This window comes from Gopherus flavomarginatus, chromosome 21 (genome assembly GCF_025201925.1).
Source record: "Gopherus flavomarginatus isolate rGopFla2 chromosome 21, rGopFla2.mat.asm, whole genome shotgun sequence".
Taxonomy (NCBI): domain Eukaryota; kingdom Metazoa; phylum Chordata; order Testudines; family Testudinidae; genus Gopherus; species Gopherus flavomarginatus.
In genome coordinates, this window is record NC_066637.1 from 3,681,168 (window position 1) to 3,702,172 (window position 21,005).

General features: G+C 43.0%; 1 protein-coding gene across 1 annotated transcript; it reads left to right on the forward strand.

Moving 5' to 3' along the window:
* The first annotated feature begins 5,248 nt into the window (after positions 1-5,248).
* Positions 5,249-20,926, forward strand: LRRC47 (leucine rich repeat containing 47). The gene is made up of 7 exons (XM_050931701.1): positions 5,249-5,926; positions 6,751-7,212; positions 10,146-10,262; positions 15,194-15,309; positions 16,230-16,332; positions 17,699-17,788; positions 19,986-20,926. Exons 1-7 carry the CDS (start codon positions 5,270-5,272, stop codon positions 20,226-20,228), a joined length of 1,788 nt encoding a protein of 595 aa, XP_050787658.1. The 5' UTR covers positions 5,249-5,269; the 3' UTR covers positions 20,229-20,926.
* The last annotated feature ends 79 nt before the right edge of the window (positions 20,927-21,005 follow it).

Genomic DNA, 21,005 nt, shown 5'->3' on the forward strand with positions numbered 1-21,005 from the left:
TCCATCCTTTGGTAAAATAAACTCCTGAGTGAAAAACACGATGAGATACATTCCTATGCTATGAAAGAAGAAACATGTTTCCAGTGGCTTTTGTGGGTTCTGGAGTGAAATATTCTGGAGCTAAAACTATTTTGCAAGGTCACATCTTGTGGGGTAAAGGAATTCCCTGCCCCCCCCCCCAAAAACCTGATTTATCATGTGCACTCCTAGCTCAGCAGTATTGCAGCATCACTTCTAAAGAGAGAACAGACTTCGGCTCCTATTCTGCGGCTTTTCCATTTCAATGTACTGGGCTCTGAGACGATCTGCCAATATTTTCATCTATCTAAATAGCAGAGACTTCAAGAGCATACAGCATGCACTCTCTGCTGGAGAGTCTCCTAGGCCTCTGCTTGGAATTCCACTACAACAAATTACTTGATTTTTCAGTACTTAGCAGTTGTGATGATTTTCCTTGGTTGATAAGAACAATCTGTTTCTGGAGAGCAGGTCTGATCCTAGAGGTCTTCAGCCATCATGTGTAGTGAGCTAACACCTGGATGAAATAAATTTTATTGCTATATTTTAATAAAATTCCATCTATTTTAGCAAATACTGATGGTGTCTCTGCTTTTGACGGACACACTCAGTCCTGTGTGCGCAATTGTCTGCTGAGCTCACTAACGTGGTGGTTTGATGTCTGACTTACTCAGATCCCACACAAAACCTTCACAGGTGAAGTTAAAGCTGCAGGCACAGCTCACTGGTATGACTGCACCTCATCTTTCAGGAACATTAAAAGGGAACCCAGGAAAGGCAGATTTTTAGCTGCTCTTCTCAAACAAGGCACCCAAATCACTGATTTTTTTTCCCCTGAAAATATGCCCTGAGAAAATCTGGAACAAGAAGTTAGAGGTAAATCAACATGTGTAAACTTGAATAAAAATATGTAATGTCATCTCCAAGGGGAGAACCATGCTTTATCTTCCATCATAGTAAACTTACTCTCTGTGGGTTGTTTCTCCTACTCTCTCTCTCTCTCTCTCCCTCACACACACAGACTCTCTCTCTCTCTCTCTCTCTCTCTGCCTTCCTGCCTTAGGGTACACCGACGTCCATGTAACTTGCATGATCTCTGAATTTGTCCTTGTATCTTGTAACCAGGTTAAAAAAAACTAGTTAATTGATGACTCAACAAGTCTCATTTATTCATAAAAACAAGCCTTTCTTGGGGCCTAGTTTAAAACTGATCACTGGTGTCTGAGGCAAGAGGGTGCTGTTTTCTGGGTTCACAAATTTGCCATCTAGCCTTTGGTTTTGTTCTTTGGGAAAGCTGCAGCAGCATAAATGTAGAAGCGGGCAGGAAATGTAAATCTGGTGAGGCAATGCCCAGTCACATTGCAAAGCAAAGGATTTCACTGCAGAGCAGCTCATGGCAAGGCCCCAGGGCATTAATGCTACCGGGCCATTCTGGCCAGAGCTTTTTGAGTTAAGTGAAATGAACTGTCCTAGCACAGCTGATTCTCTTGTCATGCACAAGCTTCCACATCCTTAGTAATGCCTCTGGGGTCATCCTGTGCACCAACACCAAGCCCTTGTAGAAGCAAGAGTCCCTGTTCATAACACTGCTTCTGCACCTGATAGTCCCAAAAGTGGGCCTTGGGCATATGCCCAGGAACACATTGTCAATGGGGAAGAGCTGGATCGTCTCAGAGTCCAAGAACAATCTTCTGGCCAAGGTGGAGGCTTTGAGGAAGCCTCCCCCACTGGCACAGGGGGTAGGGATTGTCACAGAGCCCCTTGGGGATGTAGTACCTGCTGTGCCTGTTCCACATGGGGAAGTCTCCACTGCTGATGTCCCCAACAAAGGGCCAGGGCAGGTTGGGGTCTCTGCGCCAGGATCCAGGAAATCCAGCATGTTACCCGTGTGAGCAAAGACATCGCTGCCTTGGAAGATGAACTCGACCTGTGGGCAGTGCCAGTGGAACCAACGCAGGAAGTTGACCTCCTGCAGGGTGCCCATAAGGAAGAGGGTCTGGACCCAGCTGCCCCAGCCACCTCCAGCTTGTGGCCCCACATGCCCCGCACAGCCACCTGACACTCAAAGTGCTCCAGCCCTGACTTGACAGCGAAGAGCAGGGCAGCGTGATTGCCCTAGCATTTCTCGGGTGGCTGAGTAACTGCAGTGGCGGTACAGTAGGAAGGGGTGGAATCGTCCATCCACCTGCCCAAGCCAGCCCGGGGCACCCGGCACCACACAGCTTAGTGCCCTGCCCCTTAGGGAAGGGTGCAGCAGCTCCCAAGAGGAGACTGGGCTCAGGCTACTATGGGCCAGCTGGAACCATCATTGGGGGGGCAGTGCCCCTGGACCCTGGCTCCAGTTGCTGCAGCTGGCGCAGGGTGAGCAGCATGGCCAGGACACAGGAGATGCTCAGGCCAGTCCTGAGCACCATGTGCAGCCAGCAGCTGCCTTCCATATTGGGCAGCAGACCCCTGCCAGCAGTTAGGCATCCATGCACCCCGCCTGGGCCCCTGTGCTCGCCGTCTGCCGGGGGCACCGTCAGCAGGTCTGGCTCCAGGTTACCACTTCTCCAGCCTGGAGCTAGCCCACCCCAAGAGATGAAGAGATGTGCAGAGTGCTTCTGGTGTCCTGGCCATGGGCTGACTGCAGGGCCACGCCCCAGGGCGGGCCTCCCAGGATAGAACAGGCTCCCTCGGCCCCTACTTGAGCCCACAACTGCTTGGCTTGATGCCCGAGTTGCAGATACCAGGATGGCCCTCTGTGCGGAGAAGCTGGGGGGAAGGGAGTGCAGTTCCTGGCCTCCCTGACTTAATGCATTGTTCAGCCTTTCTCATGTTGATCCCATCCAACAATAACGGGGAGAGGCAGGGGGTGCAGCCTTAGCAGGGCTCTGCTGGTAAGCCTGGGGCTGCAAGGTCTGGCTGGGTGTTGGAATAAGAGTGCAGCATGAGCACAGATCAAAGCAGGCTTTTCAAGATAGTGCCAGAGTTTTAAAGCACTACAAACTTGCCAAGTAACTTAGACGGCTGGGATGTTAATATGACCCCAGTGACTCCATTTCTTGCTGTGCAGGCATATTCAGTGCAGCTTGTCCAAAATGACCCACTGCCCACACACACATACCCCTGAAGAAGAGCTTGGTTTAAGCCCCAGGCTTGTCTCTCTCACTAACAGGAGCTGGTCCAATGACAGACAGTACCTCACCCACCTTGACAAAGAAGTTGCTGTGTGAGTCTTTTAAGCCAGGCAATGAGAACTGAGAGTTAGCCCTGACTGTTAGAAAATCAGAAGTGTGAAAATTGGGAATAAGATTTTTTCTATCAAATAAACAGATTATTTTACATCTACTATAATCACAACACACGTTATTGCTCAACTCTCAGGGAAGTAGAACAGGAAAACTGGAAAGCTCGTTGGGTGTCAGTAAATGACCAGCAATCAGATCACTAACTTAAATTTAAGCAAGTGCAAAACTATTGGCAAGCCGAGAGTATTAATATTCCTCGCTACAACACCCTTTTATAATATTTTCTTGCTCTAATTAAGCAACATGTGGCACTAGTCATCTTGATTTCTGGTAATATACATATGTGGACAAGATGCCCCCTCTGTTGGCAGAGCAATAGATTCACTCCTAGTGTTTCAACTAGAAGTTAGAAACATACTCTGAAGACACAGGTAGCATTTGATTTTGTTGGTATCCATGCTTCTGTAACGTAAGTGTATATTTGTTTGAAGTTTCTTTCAGTATGATAGGACAATGTGAACTGATTCTTTATGATACCAAAAGAGAGTATATTTAATTATCCTTCTTGGTTTGGCTTTTTTAAGTGTTTGGCTTTTATATTGTGCCTCCTAAAAAGTTTGCATAGCTCTAGTTTATAATTATTACATTTTCACTGTTTGAAGAACCCCAAGTCCCTTCATAGGGGAGTCTTGTAAATGAGATTGATTAATTATTGTCTCTTGTTAATAATAATAATAAAGCAATTAAATGCTCATCTTTTAAATATATCATTGGGCATCCAAATATGCATATTTGCAGGAAGTCCACAAAGTATCCAAAATACATTTTCTAAATTGTTTGGGATATTAAACAGTTCCTGTTTTATTTTTAACACATTTTATTTCACACGTAAAGGTTACATGTTGTATAATTAAGGTCAAATGTGTGTGGAGTTAAAGGGCCAAATTCCTTTGGAAAAAAAATTGTATGTGCTTATGTAAAGACTGTATCATAATCCATATGCAGAAGGGAGATGAATTAAGGCTGCCTAGGCATTTCCTAAGTTTTGAGTGATTGACTTTGCACCTTAATGATCTTTTAACATAACTTTTTGCTGCAAAAAGTTTTACCAAAACTTTTAGTTTTGGGAGAATAGAGATGGGGAAAAGGAGAATGATTTCCCCCTGACTAGGCTGAGATAGCGAGCCCTCCCTCTCCTTTCAATGTCCTTTAACCACACTCATTTCATGTACATTTAGTCTCATTTATGTCAATGAAAGAAGGTACTTCCCATCCTTTGGGGTGAAAAAATGAGCCCTTATAGGCACTGCCACCTTGTGACAAAATGGTGCAGACAGGCAACAGTCACAGGCTAAAATCTGCCCTGGGCTTTGCACACACAGGCCAGCTCTACGCTTAAAAATGAGCTTGACCTAGCCACACTACTCAGGACTGTAAACAATTCCATGCCCTCTATGATGTAGGTAGATCAATCTAACCCCCAGTTGACCTAGCTGCCGCCTGTATTGCCTCTAGGAGGGACGGGTTAGCTGCTTTGAGTTACCTACATCAATGAAAAACCATGGATGTAGGGTCTGTGCTACGGTGCGACATAGGGTTGCCAACCCGCCAGGATTGTCCTGGATTCTCCAGGAATTAAAGATTAATCTCTAATTAAATGTTATGTCATGTGACGAAACGTCCAGGAATTCATCCCACCAGAACTGGCGACCCTAGTGCTACAATGGCCCAGCTGCCGTGGCTGTAGTGTAGACACACCCCCAGTTACAGGCACCAGCTGTCCCAGAGCTGGGCTGAGACCCCCACCCCGCAAGGTGACTCCAGGCAGGTAGGCAATAACGGGGAGGCTAGTGCGACACTCTAGCCTCCCTTTGTGCTGCTCTCTATGGCAGTACCGCGTGTGGCGCTGTACACTCTAGCCCACCTTCCGCGCCGCTCTCTATGGTCAGGCGACCAACCCCAGGCCAGCCCCGCCCCGGAAGCAATGCTGTGACCCGGAAGTGAGGAGGCTGGCAAGCAGCATGGCGGACGCGGCCTCTTGGCCGGAGCTGGAGGCCGCGGAGCGGGAGCGGCGCCGGGAGCTGGTTCTCCCCGGCGCGGCGGTCGAGGCCCGTATCCGGGCGGGGGGCGGCCGGCTGCCCCCGCGGCTCCTGGCCCTGCCGCTGCTGCAGGTGCTGGAGCTGAGCGGCTGCGGGGCGCTGCGCGAGCTGGGCCCGGGGCTGGCGGCGGCGCTGCCGGCCCTGCGCACCCTGGTGCTGCGCGGGAACGGGCTGGGCCCGGCGGGGCTGGGCGCTCCGGAGGGCCCGGGGCTCGGAGGCCCCCTGCCGGCCCTGCGGGTGCTGGACCTGTCCGGGAACGGGCTGGAGACGCTGCCCGCGGCCCTGGGGGGAGCCCTGGACCCGGCCGGGCCCTGCGCTGCTGGGGGGCCCCCCGCCTTCCCCCAGCTGCGGAGCTTGAACCTCACCGGGAACCGGCTCCGGGAGCTGGGGCCGGGCTTGGCCCGGGCCGCCCCCCAGCTCCAGACCCTGCTGCTCTCCGGGAACCGCCTGAATGCCCTGCCCGGCGGCCTCCTGCCCCCGGGCGCCTCCGGCCTCTTCCCACTGCTCAGCCAGCTGGAGGCAGCCAACAACGGGCTGCAGGAGCTGGGCTCTGCCATCGCCAACCTGCCGGCCCTCAAGGTGAGGGGGAGAAGGGGCTGGGCAAAGAGACGGGCTGCCCCTGGGGGAGGTGATTTTGGGCCCCTCATATGGTGGGTGGAGAAGAATTTGAGCTGGGACCCCATGGGAGATTGCAGGTGGTTTCCTGTAGGTTGGAACGGGGTGATGCTGGAGCCCTGTGGGAAGGGGGAGAGACTGTTTTGCCAACCCCTGTGTACCAATAGCACAAGTTAAGCACTTAAAAAAAAACTGTAATTTGAACTAACACCACATTTGGGCTTCATTTTATTTGCTTTCTAGTTTCTGAGCCTTTAGAATGCATTTGGTTCATGTTATCAAGCTTTTCTCCACAGCCAAGAGGGCTAGACACTTTTTTAATGGAAGATGAGCTTCTCACTTCATTGATCCCAGCTACTGGGGTTTAAGAAAGTCACAAATGTTGCATGACTTGTAAGAGTTGTCAGCATGGGTGGCGATTAGACCTTCAGGAGAAAAGGTTGCACTGGAGTCTGCTAAATTACAAGTTCTAAAAGCGGTGGGTGTTGTATAGAGGAACTGGCAGAATTCGTGAACTATGTAATGGTGCATTGACAGAATGACACATCTTGGCTCTAGTGTTAGGTAAAACAAATGATCTTTGGGGGAGGTTGGGGGGAGGAGTAACTGATTTAAATTCAAGCATTTTCAACTTGGTCTTATGGAATCTATTCATGTAGACATTTTATGCTATGCCTTACCGTGTGGCATCTAGCTGCCTTCTGAGCAAACAGTGGACCAAGGCAGAGCTAGGCCCAAGCCTTTTAGAAGCAGCAAGTCTAACTTTGTGAATGCTTTTCCTCCCTCAGATCCTGAATGTTTCCAATAATGAGTTATCAGAAATCCCTGCTGAGCTTGCAGACTGCCCTAAATTAAAGGAGGTCAACTTAAGAGAAAACAAACTAAAAGACAAGCGGCTGGAGAAAATGGTCAATGGCTGCCAGGCAAAATCAATTCTGGAATACTTGCGGGTTGGAGGCCGAGGAGGTGGCAAAGGAAAAGGGAAACCAGATAACTTTGATAAAGAAGAGAGTAAGAAGAAAAAGAGGGATAAACGCCAGAAAAAGGATAGTGGAGATGGGGAACTGGACAAGCTGGAAGAGGTGAATAAACTGATGATCAAGATTCTGCACATTGCAGAAAATCCAGCTCCAGTGGTAGTTAAAGTTAGTCCAAATATCAAAGAAGTTCGGCCATACATTGTTTGCTGTGTGGTGAAGGGAATGAATTTGAATCAAGGGAATTCCTTGAAGAGATTTCTTTCTGCACAGGTAATTATTGAAGGATTAGATTAGAACTTTTGTGAATCCGTTTTCAGTGTGATCATTTTACTCCCATTGCAAATGAACAGAATTGGGAACAGTGTGTTCTTTGGTATAGACTCCATTAAAGAGAAAATAGAGTGACTAAAGAAGCTATTGCACACAAGCATAAACCTCAAGGACTGCTTCTTTGTAAGCACATGAGTTTAGTTTTTTAGAGAGAGAACATTTCCCAACCAAGGAAGTAACTGATCAGTTGTTATGATGAACATTGATGTTTTTAAATTCTGGGAGACTCTTAGATTGACTGCAGTATAACAGTACAAAACAACTTGCAGCTATTTTTTAATGTGCAATTTGCTTTAATTTCAGATTTCTGCCCCAATTTGTACTAAACTGAAATTTGCAGTAGATCACTCAAACCTTTCTTTATGAAAAAGGTGTTAGGAGCTCAGATACTATTGTGGAGGGTGCCACATAAACACACTGATTTCTGCTACCAGTTTAAAAGCCCCTTGTAGCTTTGCCATATACATTATGTACTGGGAACGAAGGATAAATGTGAATCCGTGTTAAAATCGGATACAGCAAAGACTGTTTCAGTCAGTAATACTCAGACCTCAGTGGTTCAGGAGCCAAATTAGCGATCAACATTACCCAAAAGAGCCACAGTAATGTGAATTAATTGTTTCATTCACTATCGTACTATATAGTCATATTTCAGCAGTATGATAGGAAATATTTAGCTTATATATTGCTGTGAGAATATCTATATAATATATAATTATATTATTATTTTATCAACTACAGTTGGTTAATAACATAATACAAGCATCCTGATTGGTTAAGAACTTAGACTGGTTAATAATTAAATCTCACAATGTTTTAATATGTGCTGCAAATAACCACAGGAGACACTAAAGAGCCAATTACAGCTTATGAGCCTTAGTTTGGGTATCACTGATTTAGATCATAGTGTTTTTTTCCTCTGGTGCTGAACTGGTAGGTTCCTATATCTGTTCTTCAATGCTTTGTCCAGTCTCATTTTTAACACCATATGTGGCTTTAAAACTGTATTAAACCATACTAATAGCACATGTTTGTACTCTAGTTTCAGACTTGAAGGTGATATGTATTTGAAAAAAATTTCCAAACTAGTACATTAGTCACCTTGTCCACTAGATGGCAGAGGCTAGCACTTCTCAAATGTACAGGTCCCTGTGCATCTATAGTTTTTCTACCTTGGTCGACTTGTGCTCTGCTATACATTTCCTAATTGAAAATGATGAATTAGTGGTATAGATCATCCAGAGTGCTTTTTGTTCATTCAAGTAAGTGCCCAACTTTTGTCCCATACAGTAATTGATGCTTACAAATGCACATTCTTTCAAAATATTATGCATAAAAATTGCATTTAAAGTTGCAGGCTGCAAGGAGTGTTTTCCCCAAAATACCTTGTTGAGATTGGATCAGTTTCATTTCATGGATCTGCTAGCTTTGCCATATGTGGTAATAAGCATCTTCGAATACTCATTAACTATACTAGTAAGGAAACTAAGTATGGGATTTAGGGGTGGGGAGGAGAGTGTGGAGGATGAGGAAGATTATTTTGGAAGAAAAACAAGTAGTGTGGGGCAAAATTAGACCTACCATAGAGTTGTACACTGGAGGGAAGTTTCCTCTTGTGTCTGTGTAATTGATATATTAAATGTCTAAATAGAAGCATTTTATCTGCCCCTTAATTACAATCTGAACTCCTCTTCTGTCTCTGCATTATAATTAGGCTTGGCAGAAATTGATTTTTTTCTCCAATTTCAACAATTTTTTTTAGGGTAAAAAAAAAATGCAAAAACCCCCACCCATGACAGCATGTCTGAGTTCACCCAGGCTGGCATATGGGGATAAAAATAGCAGTGTCAATGTTCTTCTTCGGGCTGGAGTCCTGTCTCTGAGATACACCCCCCTTGCCAGGTTTCAAAGCCCAGGCTCCAGCCAAACGGGAATGTCTACACTGCTATTTATAGTTCTGTAGCATGAGCCCAAGTCATTGACATGGATTTTGAGACTTGCTGCTGTCAGGCTTCTTTTGCGATATAGATATAACCTTAATTTTTACAGTGTCTGGAAATTAAGCAGGAGTTAGATTTGGGGTTAGGGCAGCACTGACAGTAGGATAATACAGGAGACTCCCTGAATGGCTGAATGGACCAAGGGTGCAAGGTGCAGGGAAGACTGTGGTCCTGGCCTGGCAGAGCCCTGGCCTCAGGTTGCTGCTGAACAATTCCTGCACAGGGATGGCTTCCGCATTCCTGGCTGGTGAGTGGGTGGGGCTGTGACAGCAGAGCTGCAGAGGGCTCCCTGGGGTGGTGACATTGGATCCCTGCAGGCAGAAGGGGTGAAGAATGCTGTCATCCTGGTATAGCAGAGCAGGGACCCCCAGCACACTCAGCTGGTGAGAGCAGGGGCTGCAGAGGGCTCCCTGCACTGCCACAGGGATGGTGACACCCAGTCCTTGTAGGTGCAAGGTGGAGGCTTCGATCCCGCTGACTGTTACTAATCAGTATTTTCTTCCCTGTCAATTTCAGTATGTCAGTTGAAATAATTTAAATGGATAGATGTTGGTAAACTGAGTGCTACAGAGCATAATTATAATCAGGAAATTAACAAACATTCTTTCCAGTGCCACGTGGACAATGGTGAATTACTCTGTTTTGTAAAAAAGTAAAGAGAACTATTGCTTTCAGTCCCATCCAACAGAGGGGGAAGCAAAGGCTTGTCAAATGAAAAAAGATTAAATTGATGGAGGGGGAAAAATTGTTTGGATACTAAGGGACTAGTTTAATAAGACAGCTTAGAGTAAGGTTGAAGTTGGTAATGGTACAGGAATGCTGAAGGAGATTGGCTGGTAACTTCATATTTCTGTGTCCTGCACATTTTGTTAGATCAAACTTCATGATGACATCTGTGAGAAACGAACAGCAGCAACCATTGCCACGCATGACCTGCAGCTCATCAAAGGGCCTCTGCTGTACGATGCTCAGCCACCTAACGAATTAAAGGTAGAATAAATAACCTTTTTCCTGTTGCTTTATCAAACTTTGGAATGGTACAGAAATGGAAAGATGCAGTTTTGCATGCTAAAGAAATGAGAAAATTTAACTGGAACCAGGAGGTTAAGTTCAGAAAGTGTGCCAACATTGTACCAATCCCTATCTAAATCAGGCTCAGAAAACTCCTCATTGTTCAAATATCCTTCAGAATGTGCACGTTTATCAAATTATCTGACTTACTGGTAGTCATAGAACCCCTCGCACTAGTTGAATACCTTAAAAATTAAAACTGGTAAAGGAGTCCAAAATGTGTTTCTCCATAAAGAGCATTTTGATGTTGCTTGTTACGCACCTTTGCTTAGGGTGACAGAGGTCTTGGTGTTTCCCTGTTAACAGTTTCACTGCTGGTCCTCTCATCTGTCTTGAGCTGTTGCCAAGTTAATGTTCAGTGGAAATCCGTGAAATGTTAGGATATACCTGGAGTGTTGTGCAGTATAGCAGGTGTTCATTCACGTGAATGTACCGGGAGTGATCGGCAGCAATCTATAAGGTAATCAGCTGAACCAAATTCAGGCTCTGTTCACCAATTCTCTCTCTCTCTGGCAGTTTCTGTTGCCACACCCCCAGATAATGTAATCATTTACAACTCATTAGTATACCACGCTCTTAAGCTAAACTTGATATGAGACTTAAACTCATGTTACAAAATGTTACTTTAACATGCTGCTCAGGAAACCCCTATGTGACTTGCCATTGTAAGAGGAAGTCAGTAAACTCATTAACTTCATTGTTGATCTAATTAAACAGGGAAGTCTGAGTAGTGTGGATTTTGAGAGCAGCTCAGCATTGTTCATTTCTTCTCTCTGCACACTGTCTAATCAGCAGGACTATTCACTTCATTTCCCAGGGCTGCCCAAGTTTGGCTTCTGCTGTGATACCGTAGTTACCCTCATTCAGTGTATGATAATAGCAAGATGGTTGTACCAGTCTTTGTGATGGTTAATGCGCTTGCTGCTTTCAAATTAATTAGATGTTGTGCCAGTCATTTCAAAGGTAGCTTTTGCCACAGAGGGTAGTACTTCATGTTAGACAGTAAGTTTCAGGACTGAATATATCTGGCAAAAGTGGTTTTCTGCTACTTGTTACTATAGAAAAATCATGCTATGTTCGAGGTCGTACACTTGAAAAGCTCTCTCAGAATATTTGTTACATGGGCCAAAAGTAATGTTTCTTCTCCAAGGTAGTATAGTGTCCAGTTAGTGAATCTGCAGGTTCTCACCAGAGTTCGGATGTAAAACTAAGCTCTGGGTGCTCCTGCAGTAACTCATCTGTAATAAGCCATTTCAAACAGTGACTTCTACTCTAAGCATGCAGTGTTAATCTGGTCCACATCAATTTGTGTTCCAATAGAGATGCGCACTCTAGTGTTCAGGTTCATTTGTAGTACTAAAAACTAGATTCTCTCTCTCCAGTTCTTGGTTCCTTCTTACTAATCATGAGCAAGCTAGCCTCCTGACAGGAAACTCAGGTGAACACTGGAAAGAAGCTAATGTAAAACATAACTCAGAATTACACTTGGATATTCTATCAGAAGTAGCTGCACTCTTTGAACACACACACTTCAGTCAGTGTTTGTGCATCTCTTGGTATTGATAGTAGGCAGTGTGTTGTCATGTACAGAAAAGTAGGTCTCTTTAATCATCACATCTGCACAGTAGCAGCCAGAAGAAATTTTCAAGGGCACTAAAGCTTGTTTAATTCTAGATGCTGTGATTGCAAACCAGGTCGGGGATGGGTGGGGTTGAGGTTTGGGAGCTATAGAGTCCTGAAACGTGGTCCACGACCTCACTTTGACTGGCTAGAACTCTTAGATGCAGACTGCCTTGGTTTCCATCCCTAATAATGCAATCATCAATGCATTTCTGTTCATTTTTCAAGCTCCATAGGAGTGCAGGCAAATGTTAGTAGTTAATGCGTTTTGTCTAAAGCATTTAATCATATACAGATGGCGCTCAGGCCTCCAACAGTTACCCTCTTATGGACTGAGGCAATTGAAGCTAAAAATTACTTGGAACAAGTCCAGTACTTGTCTCTTGCTACAAAGGAACTGACAGGCTGTAGTAAATTTACCTACCTGTTGCCCAAGGCAAAAACACTTTTAACTGTACTTCCTGATGAAATGTTGCTAATTTTTGGTTCTTTGTTTACTTTACTAGTCAAGATGGCCAAGCATCTGTGATTTAAACCATGCAGCCCACAAAGTAATCTCTAATCAAACAAGGCTTTCTGAGAACCCACTCCACAGAATATATTTAACTCATAGCAAACAATACCAGCCAGCGGTAGAATCCAGGAACCAGTCTTTCATATATAATTGAAATTAGAAAAAATGTTGCAAGTGTGGACTTTGGCCAAGAGATCTCAGATAAATCCTGAACTTCATTGCTTCTTTTGTGGCCTTAATTGCAGGCGCAAATACTAGACTGTGGACATCTAACTACCTGACTTTGCTTGCCAATCGGGCAAACATGTTTAATACATGTTATTTTGTGTCGATAGTCACAGAATACAGCAAGCTAACGAACACTTCTTTCATTTCCGGAGACTTTGGTCCAATTATTTCCTTGGGTCACCAGGGAAAGATTTTGTTGGATCTTCAAATTCAATTGTCCACAGCATCATGATTCTAAAGGTACCAGAATCCAAATTGTGGGGTAGTTCTTCATAGTATGAGCCAGTGCTATATTTTTTCTGCCCGTTATCGTTAATTGCTGACCAAACTATGGGAATAGCCTATGAGATACACCTAAAAAAGTGTTTTTCTCATTCCATTAATACAACAGGAGAGCAATTGACTAACCCTTTTTTTTTTCCTAAGGTGGTGGGAGGAGGCAAAGTGGTGAAGCAGAGGTTATTTGCGTATTAGAAACAAACCATAGTGTGTTTTCCCAGTTGGACACTGCTCCCCTCCGTACCTTCTCCTCCCAGCTGTGCAGGAGTATTTCCAGCATGGAGTGATTAAAATAAAGGCATCTAAATCATTGTCATAATTTAAATTACTTGATCTAAAACAAATACAAATAACTTTTTCAAATCACATTGAGGCTTTGTGAAATGAATTTTAGATTTTGTCCATTGCAACTTTAGATGAGAAAAAAATTGTGCTGGGTTATAAATGAGGATGGGTCTGTTTTAATTGCACTATTGTTAGGATATTTTATTTTAGGTTTATGTAACTGCTATAGGCAAAATAACACATTGAGAACTAAGGTCTTGATCCTGCAAACACTTAAGTAGGTGCATAACTTGGCACACTAATAGCCCCATTGATTTCAGTGCACTTAAAATCAAGTGTTTGCAGCAGCTGGGGCTAAAATTGTATTGTTATTAAATATTTTTCTCTGAGCAGAATAATCATCTTTGTCATTTTAAATGGCTTGCTTCAGTGTTAATCACAAGAAGTTTAGATTTTCAATATGATGATAAAATGATTGTGGCCTTTATATGTACAGGCTAAAACATAGGAGCCTAAAGTTAGGCTCCAAAACCACTGTGTAAGTACCTCTGGGTGGAGTTTTCAAAATCACCAGAGTGACATGGGAATGCAAGTCCCATTGACTTCAAGCTGAACCGTGATTTAGGAGTATAGCCTGTTTTGAAGCATTTCAGCTTTCTTGGCTTGTGGAAGTACAATCTATCAGAAAAAAGAACAGGAGTACTTGTGGCACCTTAGAGACTAACAAATTTATTTGAGCATAAGCTTTCATGGGCTACAGTCCACTTCATCAGATGCATAGAATGGAACATATAAGAAGAGTCTCTATATACATATAGACAAGATGCCATACCAGCTCTAAAAGGCTAATTAATTAAGATGACCCGTTATCAGGAAAAATCTTTTGTATTGATAATCAAGATGGTCAATTACAGACAGTTGACAGGAGGTGTAAGGATAGTTATCATAAGGAAATAGATCCAAGCAGTGTAATGACTCAGCCATTCCCAGTCTCTATTCAAGGCAGAGTTAATGGTATCTAATTTGCAAATCAATTCAAGCTCAGCAGTTTCTCACTGGAGTCTTGTTTTCGAAGTCTTTCTGTTGCAAAACTGCCACCTTCAGATCTGTTACTGAGTGGCCAGAGAGGCTGATGTAAATATAACATGGGCTATTTGCGTAGCCATTTTGTGTTTGAGTTTGTGGGTGTTCTCCTAGTAAGGATGTTAGGAGGCTCTGGACTCGTTTTTCCACACAGATGAGCATTTGAAGAGTGATGGTTCTTGGAAAGAAATCTCTCTGTAAAATCTGAAGTTCTACAATTAATAAACTAAAGAGAAGTAGAAGGCAAAGAACTAGCAACATGTAAAGTTAAATAAAAAGTTTTTGTTTTTTTAATGGTGATTTTTCTACCCCTGTTTTCCATCGTGCGGCTCCCTTTGAGTCTTGCTTTGCTCCAGTCTGTTTGCAGCACCAATGAGAAGGCGGATTGCAGAGCGGATCAAATAGTGAGGGACCATAATCACTGCTTGAGCATGTAACGGCAGCCACCCTTGATAAAACCTAGTACAACTAGAAGAGACTTGAGCAGCACTAATTGGGGTGGGGGTGCAGACTCGATTAAGCTCTACAGCTCTTTATAGTAAAGTAAAATCTGAGATATACACATCACAAATTAGGCCTATAGGGCATAAGAGTTAATACTAAAACTATTCAGTTTTTTCTTCTAAAATAGTCCAAGCACTGGAAAGTCCTTGGGCGAACGATGGTTCTAAGATCTGTATCTCAGGTCAAGCTCTTTATTGAAATAGAAGAATTAGTTTTGAGGAACTTTCAGTTAAATATTATAATCTCTCCATTTTTTATCCCTTTAGCTCTTATGAACTAGTCCTGACATCAGTGAATGACTCTTAGCTTTTAAGTATTTCCTTTCTCTCTGATACAGGTAATGCCACTGGGTCGGAAGGAGATCAAGGCAAAGGATCTTGTCTGTCAGTTGCAGTTAGAGGCTGAGCAACAAAGAAAACAGAAGAAGCGTCAGAATGTTTCTGGATTGCACAAGTCAGTGTATTAATGCACATCTTTTTTTCAGGTTGATCAGACACATTTTGGCCAATTTAAGATCATGTGAAAAGCCACGGTATCGTAACTGCAAAGAACATCAGATTTGCCCTCTGTGCTTAGTTATGAAAGGCAACACGTAATGGTAACGGTGCATATACACTCAACATGAGCTGAAAATCTAGAGAGGGAAAAAGGGGTTGGGGGAAAGATTTACAAAAGTGTGGTGGTGGTTGTGCCTCCTATTATACCAAGAGTTAATTTGGAAATTGTCATTACTACAGTATAAATTGTGCCTAAAGACAGTGGATGTTTGAGAGGCTGGAATGTGGAGGGGAGCTGAATATAAATGTAAGCACAATTAGTTTACTTATGTGAAATGTCCAAAATTCTGTCAATAGAACAGCTTGTAAGGAGCTGAAATTTTTAAGTGACCATATATCTGATTTGAAGGAAAGCGACACCCTTCCCATCCCATTTGTACTGGGATCATCTCACATGTCCGTCGTCATGCATATTTTGGGGAAACTGACCAGTAAACAGTGGGGATTGCGTATTTCTGTATGTGGTGGAGAAAGGTAATGAGACTTAAATTTAAACCTACAAACTCGAAGCGTCAGTAAAAGAAGCTCTAAAATGTTGCTATATTTTGAGCACTGGGCACAATAAAAGCATTAAGAACATGTTTGATCACTTCAGCAATCGGAATGTTACTTCAACTTTAAAGTGCTTCATGATATTACTTCATTACTCACCTTCAGTGCAGGCCATGCTGTTGTTGATGTCATGATGCTGTAGTTATGTTTTTCTGTGTGTTGGATCAGAAACGCATAACCTCCATTTTCCCATTCTTTTAACTGTCTTATTTATTATTGCCTGATTGTTCTCTTTCCATTATCTTCACTTTTTTTCCTTGACAGGTACCTTCAGTTACTGGATGGGAAAGAGAACTATCCTTGTCTAGTAGATGCTGAGGGTGTTGTGATTTCTTTCCCACCAATCACTAACAGTGAGAGAACAAAGGTACAAAAGTTTTAATCCACTTATATCTGAGTCTCAATGATAGTGGAAATGGGCCAGGCTTCAAAATTAAATCACTCCAATCCTTTCCTTGTCAGGAGATACTCAGAGGTGTTGTGGAATAAATACTCCTGATCTTGCCATATGTTCAAGTCTCCATTGAAATTCATGACTGAGTTTGGAATTTGAACTTTTAAGGTCTAAAGTTTATATACTAAAAGCGCTAGATTTTAAAAAATGAATTTAAAAATGCACAGTTTGACTTCAATGCTGAATGTCAAATTATGTTAAGCTATTTAGCAGTGCTGCTTAACCTTGATGGCCTATAGCAACCCAGTGAATAACTTCACTGGAGAGAGAAAAAATCTGGCTTACTAAATATTTATCTAGATTATATAATGCCTGCTACTGTCATAAGTACTAAAAAAAGAACACTGGGCATATCATAGCAGGGCTTCTGTCTTGTGGGGCTGGCTGGGCTTGGCTACCTACTCTGGGTGTTGTAACCTCTGGGGTCATAGAGTTACTCACTCTTATTTGGCCCAGCCAGCAGCTTGTCGTCATGATGGAGGAGTAGTGCTGTGACCCCATGCAGCAGGTAGTAATACGAGCCCAGCCAGCCCTGCAGGACTGGAGCTGTAGGAGTCATTGCTGTGGGATGAGTGTGGGGCAGGCTCTGCAGCCTTCCTTTCCTGCCCCACCCCAGGGCCTCCCATCTGCCCAAAGACAGGACCTGACCATGCCTTCCACTCAGCTGTTTGGCTCCATCTACGCCATGAGCTAGGGATGTGATTTCCCTTGATCATGTACGTATTCTTGTACTAGCTGTCATCAAACTAGCGGGAGTATAAATAAGAGTGTAGCCATCATAGTACAGGTAATGGCAGCAGAGGCACAGCTAAGCCATGCTGAGTATGTACCCCCCTGAAACCAGTAGGTATGTACTCAGCATGGCTGTAGTGGGTTGATACAGCTAGCATGAGTATGTGTTTGCAAACAAGGGCACCATGCCCTTCTCATAGTACAGACACAGCCTTTGACCAATCCAGGCCACCCGGTCTTTGGATGGCAATCCACAGGCTGAGAAACCATGCTCTGTAGTAAGCCGTTCCAAAGGTACAATGGTTTGGCCTGAGACAGCTGGTTATTGAGCTGCCCAGATAGGTGCAAACATACAGTTCTTCCTTTATGAAGTTAGCAAGATTCACGTGTAGTTAATTGTGCACTTGGGTGTTTTTCAAATAAAGCTGAAATATTCTTTGAAAAACAAATGCACCAATGTGATTATGGAGCTGTGTGCACTAGTTTCTGTTTCATTATATTACAATTCAACCTTCCCTTTTCTTAGTCCATCTGCAATACTTTTCAGATTAGAAAAACCACTCGTGAGCTATTTCTGGAAGTGACGAGTGGCACCAGCCTCCAGATATGCAAAGATGTCATGGACACCCTTATTCTAGTAAGTATTCCAATAAGCTGACTGTGTAGCTTGTTCTTTGTGTGTGCCCCTGAATAAGAGAACCAAGTTGGAATAGAGAGGTACATGGAACTTAATTTCTCCCTTTATTGTTTATAATTTTGTCTTTTATTGCATGTTACTGTGAACATTTGTTATTGGTAACTTTATTGCATGTGACTGTGCCACTTCTTAATTGGGAAGTGTCAGTGGACTTCGGATGCATTTACTGCCTGTTGAACATGCACACCTCTGTATGGATTCATAGGCTCCAAGGCTAGAAGGAGCCATTATGATCCTCTAGTCTGACCTCCTGTATAACATGGGCCAGAGAACCGCCTCCAAAATAATCCACACAGCAGAGCTTTTTAGAAAAACATTCAGTCTTGATTTTGAAATTGTCAGTGATGGAGAATCTACCACAGCCCTTGCAAGCTGTTCCGGTGGTTAATTACTCTCACTGGGAAAACTGTCCACCTTGTTTCCAGTCTGAATGTGTCTAGCCTCATATTCCCACCATAGGATCATATTACACTTTTTCCTGCTGGGTTGAAGAGCCCATTATTAAATATTTGTTCCCATGTAAGTACTTAGATTGTAATTAGCTCCCCCTTAACCATCTCTTTAAGCTAAACAGATTGAGCTCTTAGAGTGTGTCATTAGAAGGCCTGTTTTCCGATCCTTTAATCGTTCTTGTGGCCCTTCTCTGAACCCTCACTAGAACTGGCCACAGTGTTCCTGCAGTGGTCACACCACTGCCAAGTAGAGAGGTAAAATCATCTCTTTACTCCTACTCAAGATTCCCTTCTTTATGCAGCCCAGGATCGCCTTAGCTCTTTTGGCCACAGAGTTAGACTGGGAGCTCATGTTCAGTTGATTATCCACCGTGACCCCCCAAATCTTTTTCAGAGTCACTGCTTCCCAGAATACAGTTTCGCATTCTAGAAGTTTGGCCTACATTGATTTTCTTGCTGAATACATTTACAGTTAGCTCTGTCAAAACGCATCATGCTTGTGCCCAGTTTACCAAGCAGTCCAGATCATTCTGAATCTGTGACCTGTCCTCTTCATTGTTTACCACTCCCCAAATTTTGTATCCTCTGAAAATGTTATCAGTGATGATTTTACAGTTTCTTCCAGGTCATTGATAAAAATGTTAAATAGCTTAAGGCCAATTACTGATCGCTGCAGTACTCTCCTGGAAACAGACCTTCTCAATGACTATTTCCCATTTACAGTTACGTTTTGAGACTTATCAGTTAGCCTTGTTTTTAATCCATTTAATGTGTGCTATGGTCATTTTATATCATTCCAGTTTTTTTAATCAAAATGTCATGTGGTACCAAGTCAGACGCCTTACAGAAGTGTAATTATATTACATCAACACATTACCTTTATCAGCCAAACTTGTAATCTCATCCAAAAAATGTGAAGTTAGATCTTGTCAGCCTATCTTCCAATTCACTTCAAAGCCGCCCACCATCCAGGTCTCCAGAATAGTCTGGAAGATTGAGCAGATCTTTCACCAGTCATCACGAATGGTCTCTCGGGCCAGATACAGTCTGCCTCATTTTTCAAGACTGGGAGATTCCCCACTTAAACCTCTTTGCAACTCATCACAACAAATTGTCATCAGTTTTGTTCATGTGAAGGTCCCGCAGTCCAGGGTGTCTGATGGATGCTTTCCTCCTGCACTGGAAAGAGAAACTCATGTATGCTTTACCCCCTGGTTCCGCCCCTCCTACACTTCATTAATGAACTGTCATTACCATGTTCTGAAGTCCAAGTTCAATGCCACATGCATAGTTGATATAGGGCAGGAATGAGTACAACTTAAAATATGTTGAAAGCAGAGTCCTTAATAGTGACACTGGAGCAGGATCTTTTCATTTAGAATCAAAGGGCTGGGATGCAAAGCCTGATTTGTAAACCTGTTTGTGTAGAATGTGGGGACAAGGGTAGCAGGAGGAAATAAGGAGGATTTCAGATTGAATTCACTAACCTATCTAGAGAGCTGTAAGTTTCTTTAAAAAAAAAAATGCTTAAATGATTACTGAAGGTTTCCATTGATGGTATCAGTCCCTTAGTAGTATGTAAAGCTCAGGCCTGCTTATTGGAAATTCTTTAAGCAATTCACAGCCCATCTACTGCATTTATCCTGTACATTGAAATCTTTGATTCCTTTTTGTTTCCTAATCAGAAAATGGCAGAACTCAACAAATTCACTTTAGAGAATAAGGAGGAAGAATCCGTGTCTGATGGTGAATCAGACGTGACTTCTGAACGAGTGAATTCAAATCCCAGCCAAAATGCAGAGCAAAAGACTTCTCCATTAACGGTGGAGCAGGTTCGTGTTGTGGACATGGATGGGAACTTAAAAGTACTGTATCCATCTAAAACTGACCTAACTCTGGTCTCATCTCTTTTAACCATAATTCGTTAACAGCCATCAAGGTTCTTGTAAAATGCTTTGATTTCAAATTTTGTTTCGTATTTTACAAATACAGAGTTTGTATATGGTAAAATTAAATTATTTAGACCCCTCTGTCTTTACAAAAACATGTAAAGTGCCCTCCTTTTGGATGCATAACTCCGATGATTTGATCCAACTGTGGCAAGGAGTACTGCATTCTTTCCTGTCTCATTAATAAAGTCCCAATGTTATAACTGGTTAGAGATTGAATCAGTTTTTTAACGTTGGGATCTAAGTATTTCACATATTTTGTGCTCAGGATCATTCTTATCCCATCTAGTTGTAATATATAGATATGGTGACCTTGGAACTTGAAGTAACATTGACCTGTTCTAAGAAGCTTTGAAGCAAAATACCAGTTTATGAAATTGCCTGCTCCCCAAAAATCAGTCTGTTTATAAGCCTGTTTTTTGGTTTGTTTGTGTGAATTAATGTGGAAACTTATTTGTGACTTAATGAGTAAATTAATAGATAACATAAAAACTGATCATCAAGGATATATCCCATCTACTGGTACTAGACATTATGCAAAAACTGAATCAGCTGTCTAATATACCATAAAAAGATGAGTTAAAGCTAATGCTGATTATCATCATCTGAGTCTTTTTTCTTGATGCAACACTACTTTGTAATGTGTTTATATGGGACTAAACCTGAATCACTGCAAACCCTGTAGCCTCTTTTGGGTTTTTTTTTAAACTCTTCAATCTAACTGCAGCCAAATCTTTTTTTTTTTTTTTTTTAAAT

Bases quoted from the DNA above. Each gene is read 5' to 3' on its own strand.
- LRRC47 (XM_050931701.1), top strand. From the start codon at position 5,270: ATGGCGGACGCGGCCTCTTGGCCGGAGCTGGAGGCCGCGGAGCGGGAG. The intron at 7,213-10,145 runs GTAATTATTGAA...ACATTTTGTTAG, and splicing joins AGAGATTTCTTTCTGCACAG to ATCAAACTTCATGATGACAT. The intron at 16,333-17,698 runs GTACAAAAGTTT...AATACTTTTCAG, and splicing joins CTAACAGTGAGAGAACAAAG to ATTAGAAAAACCACTCGTGA.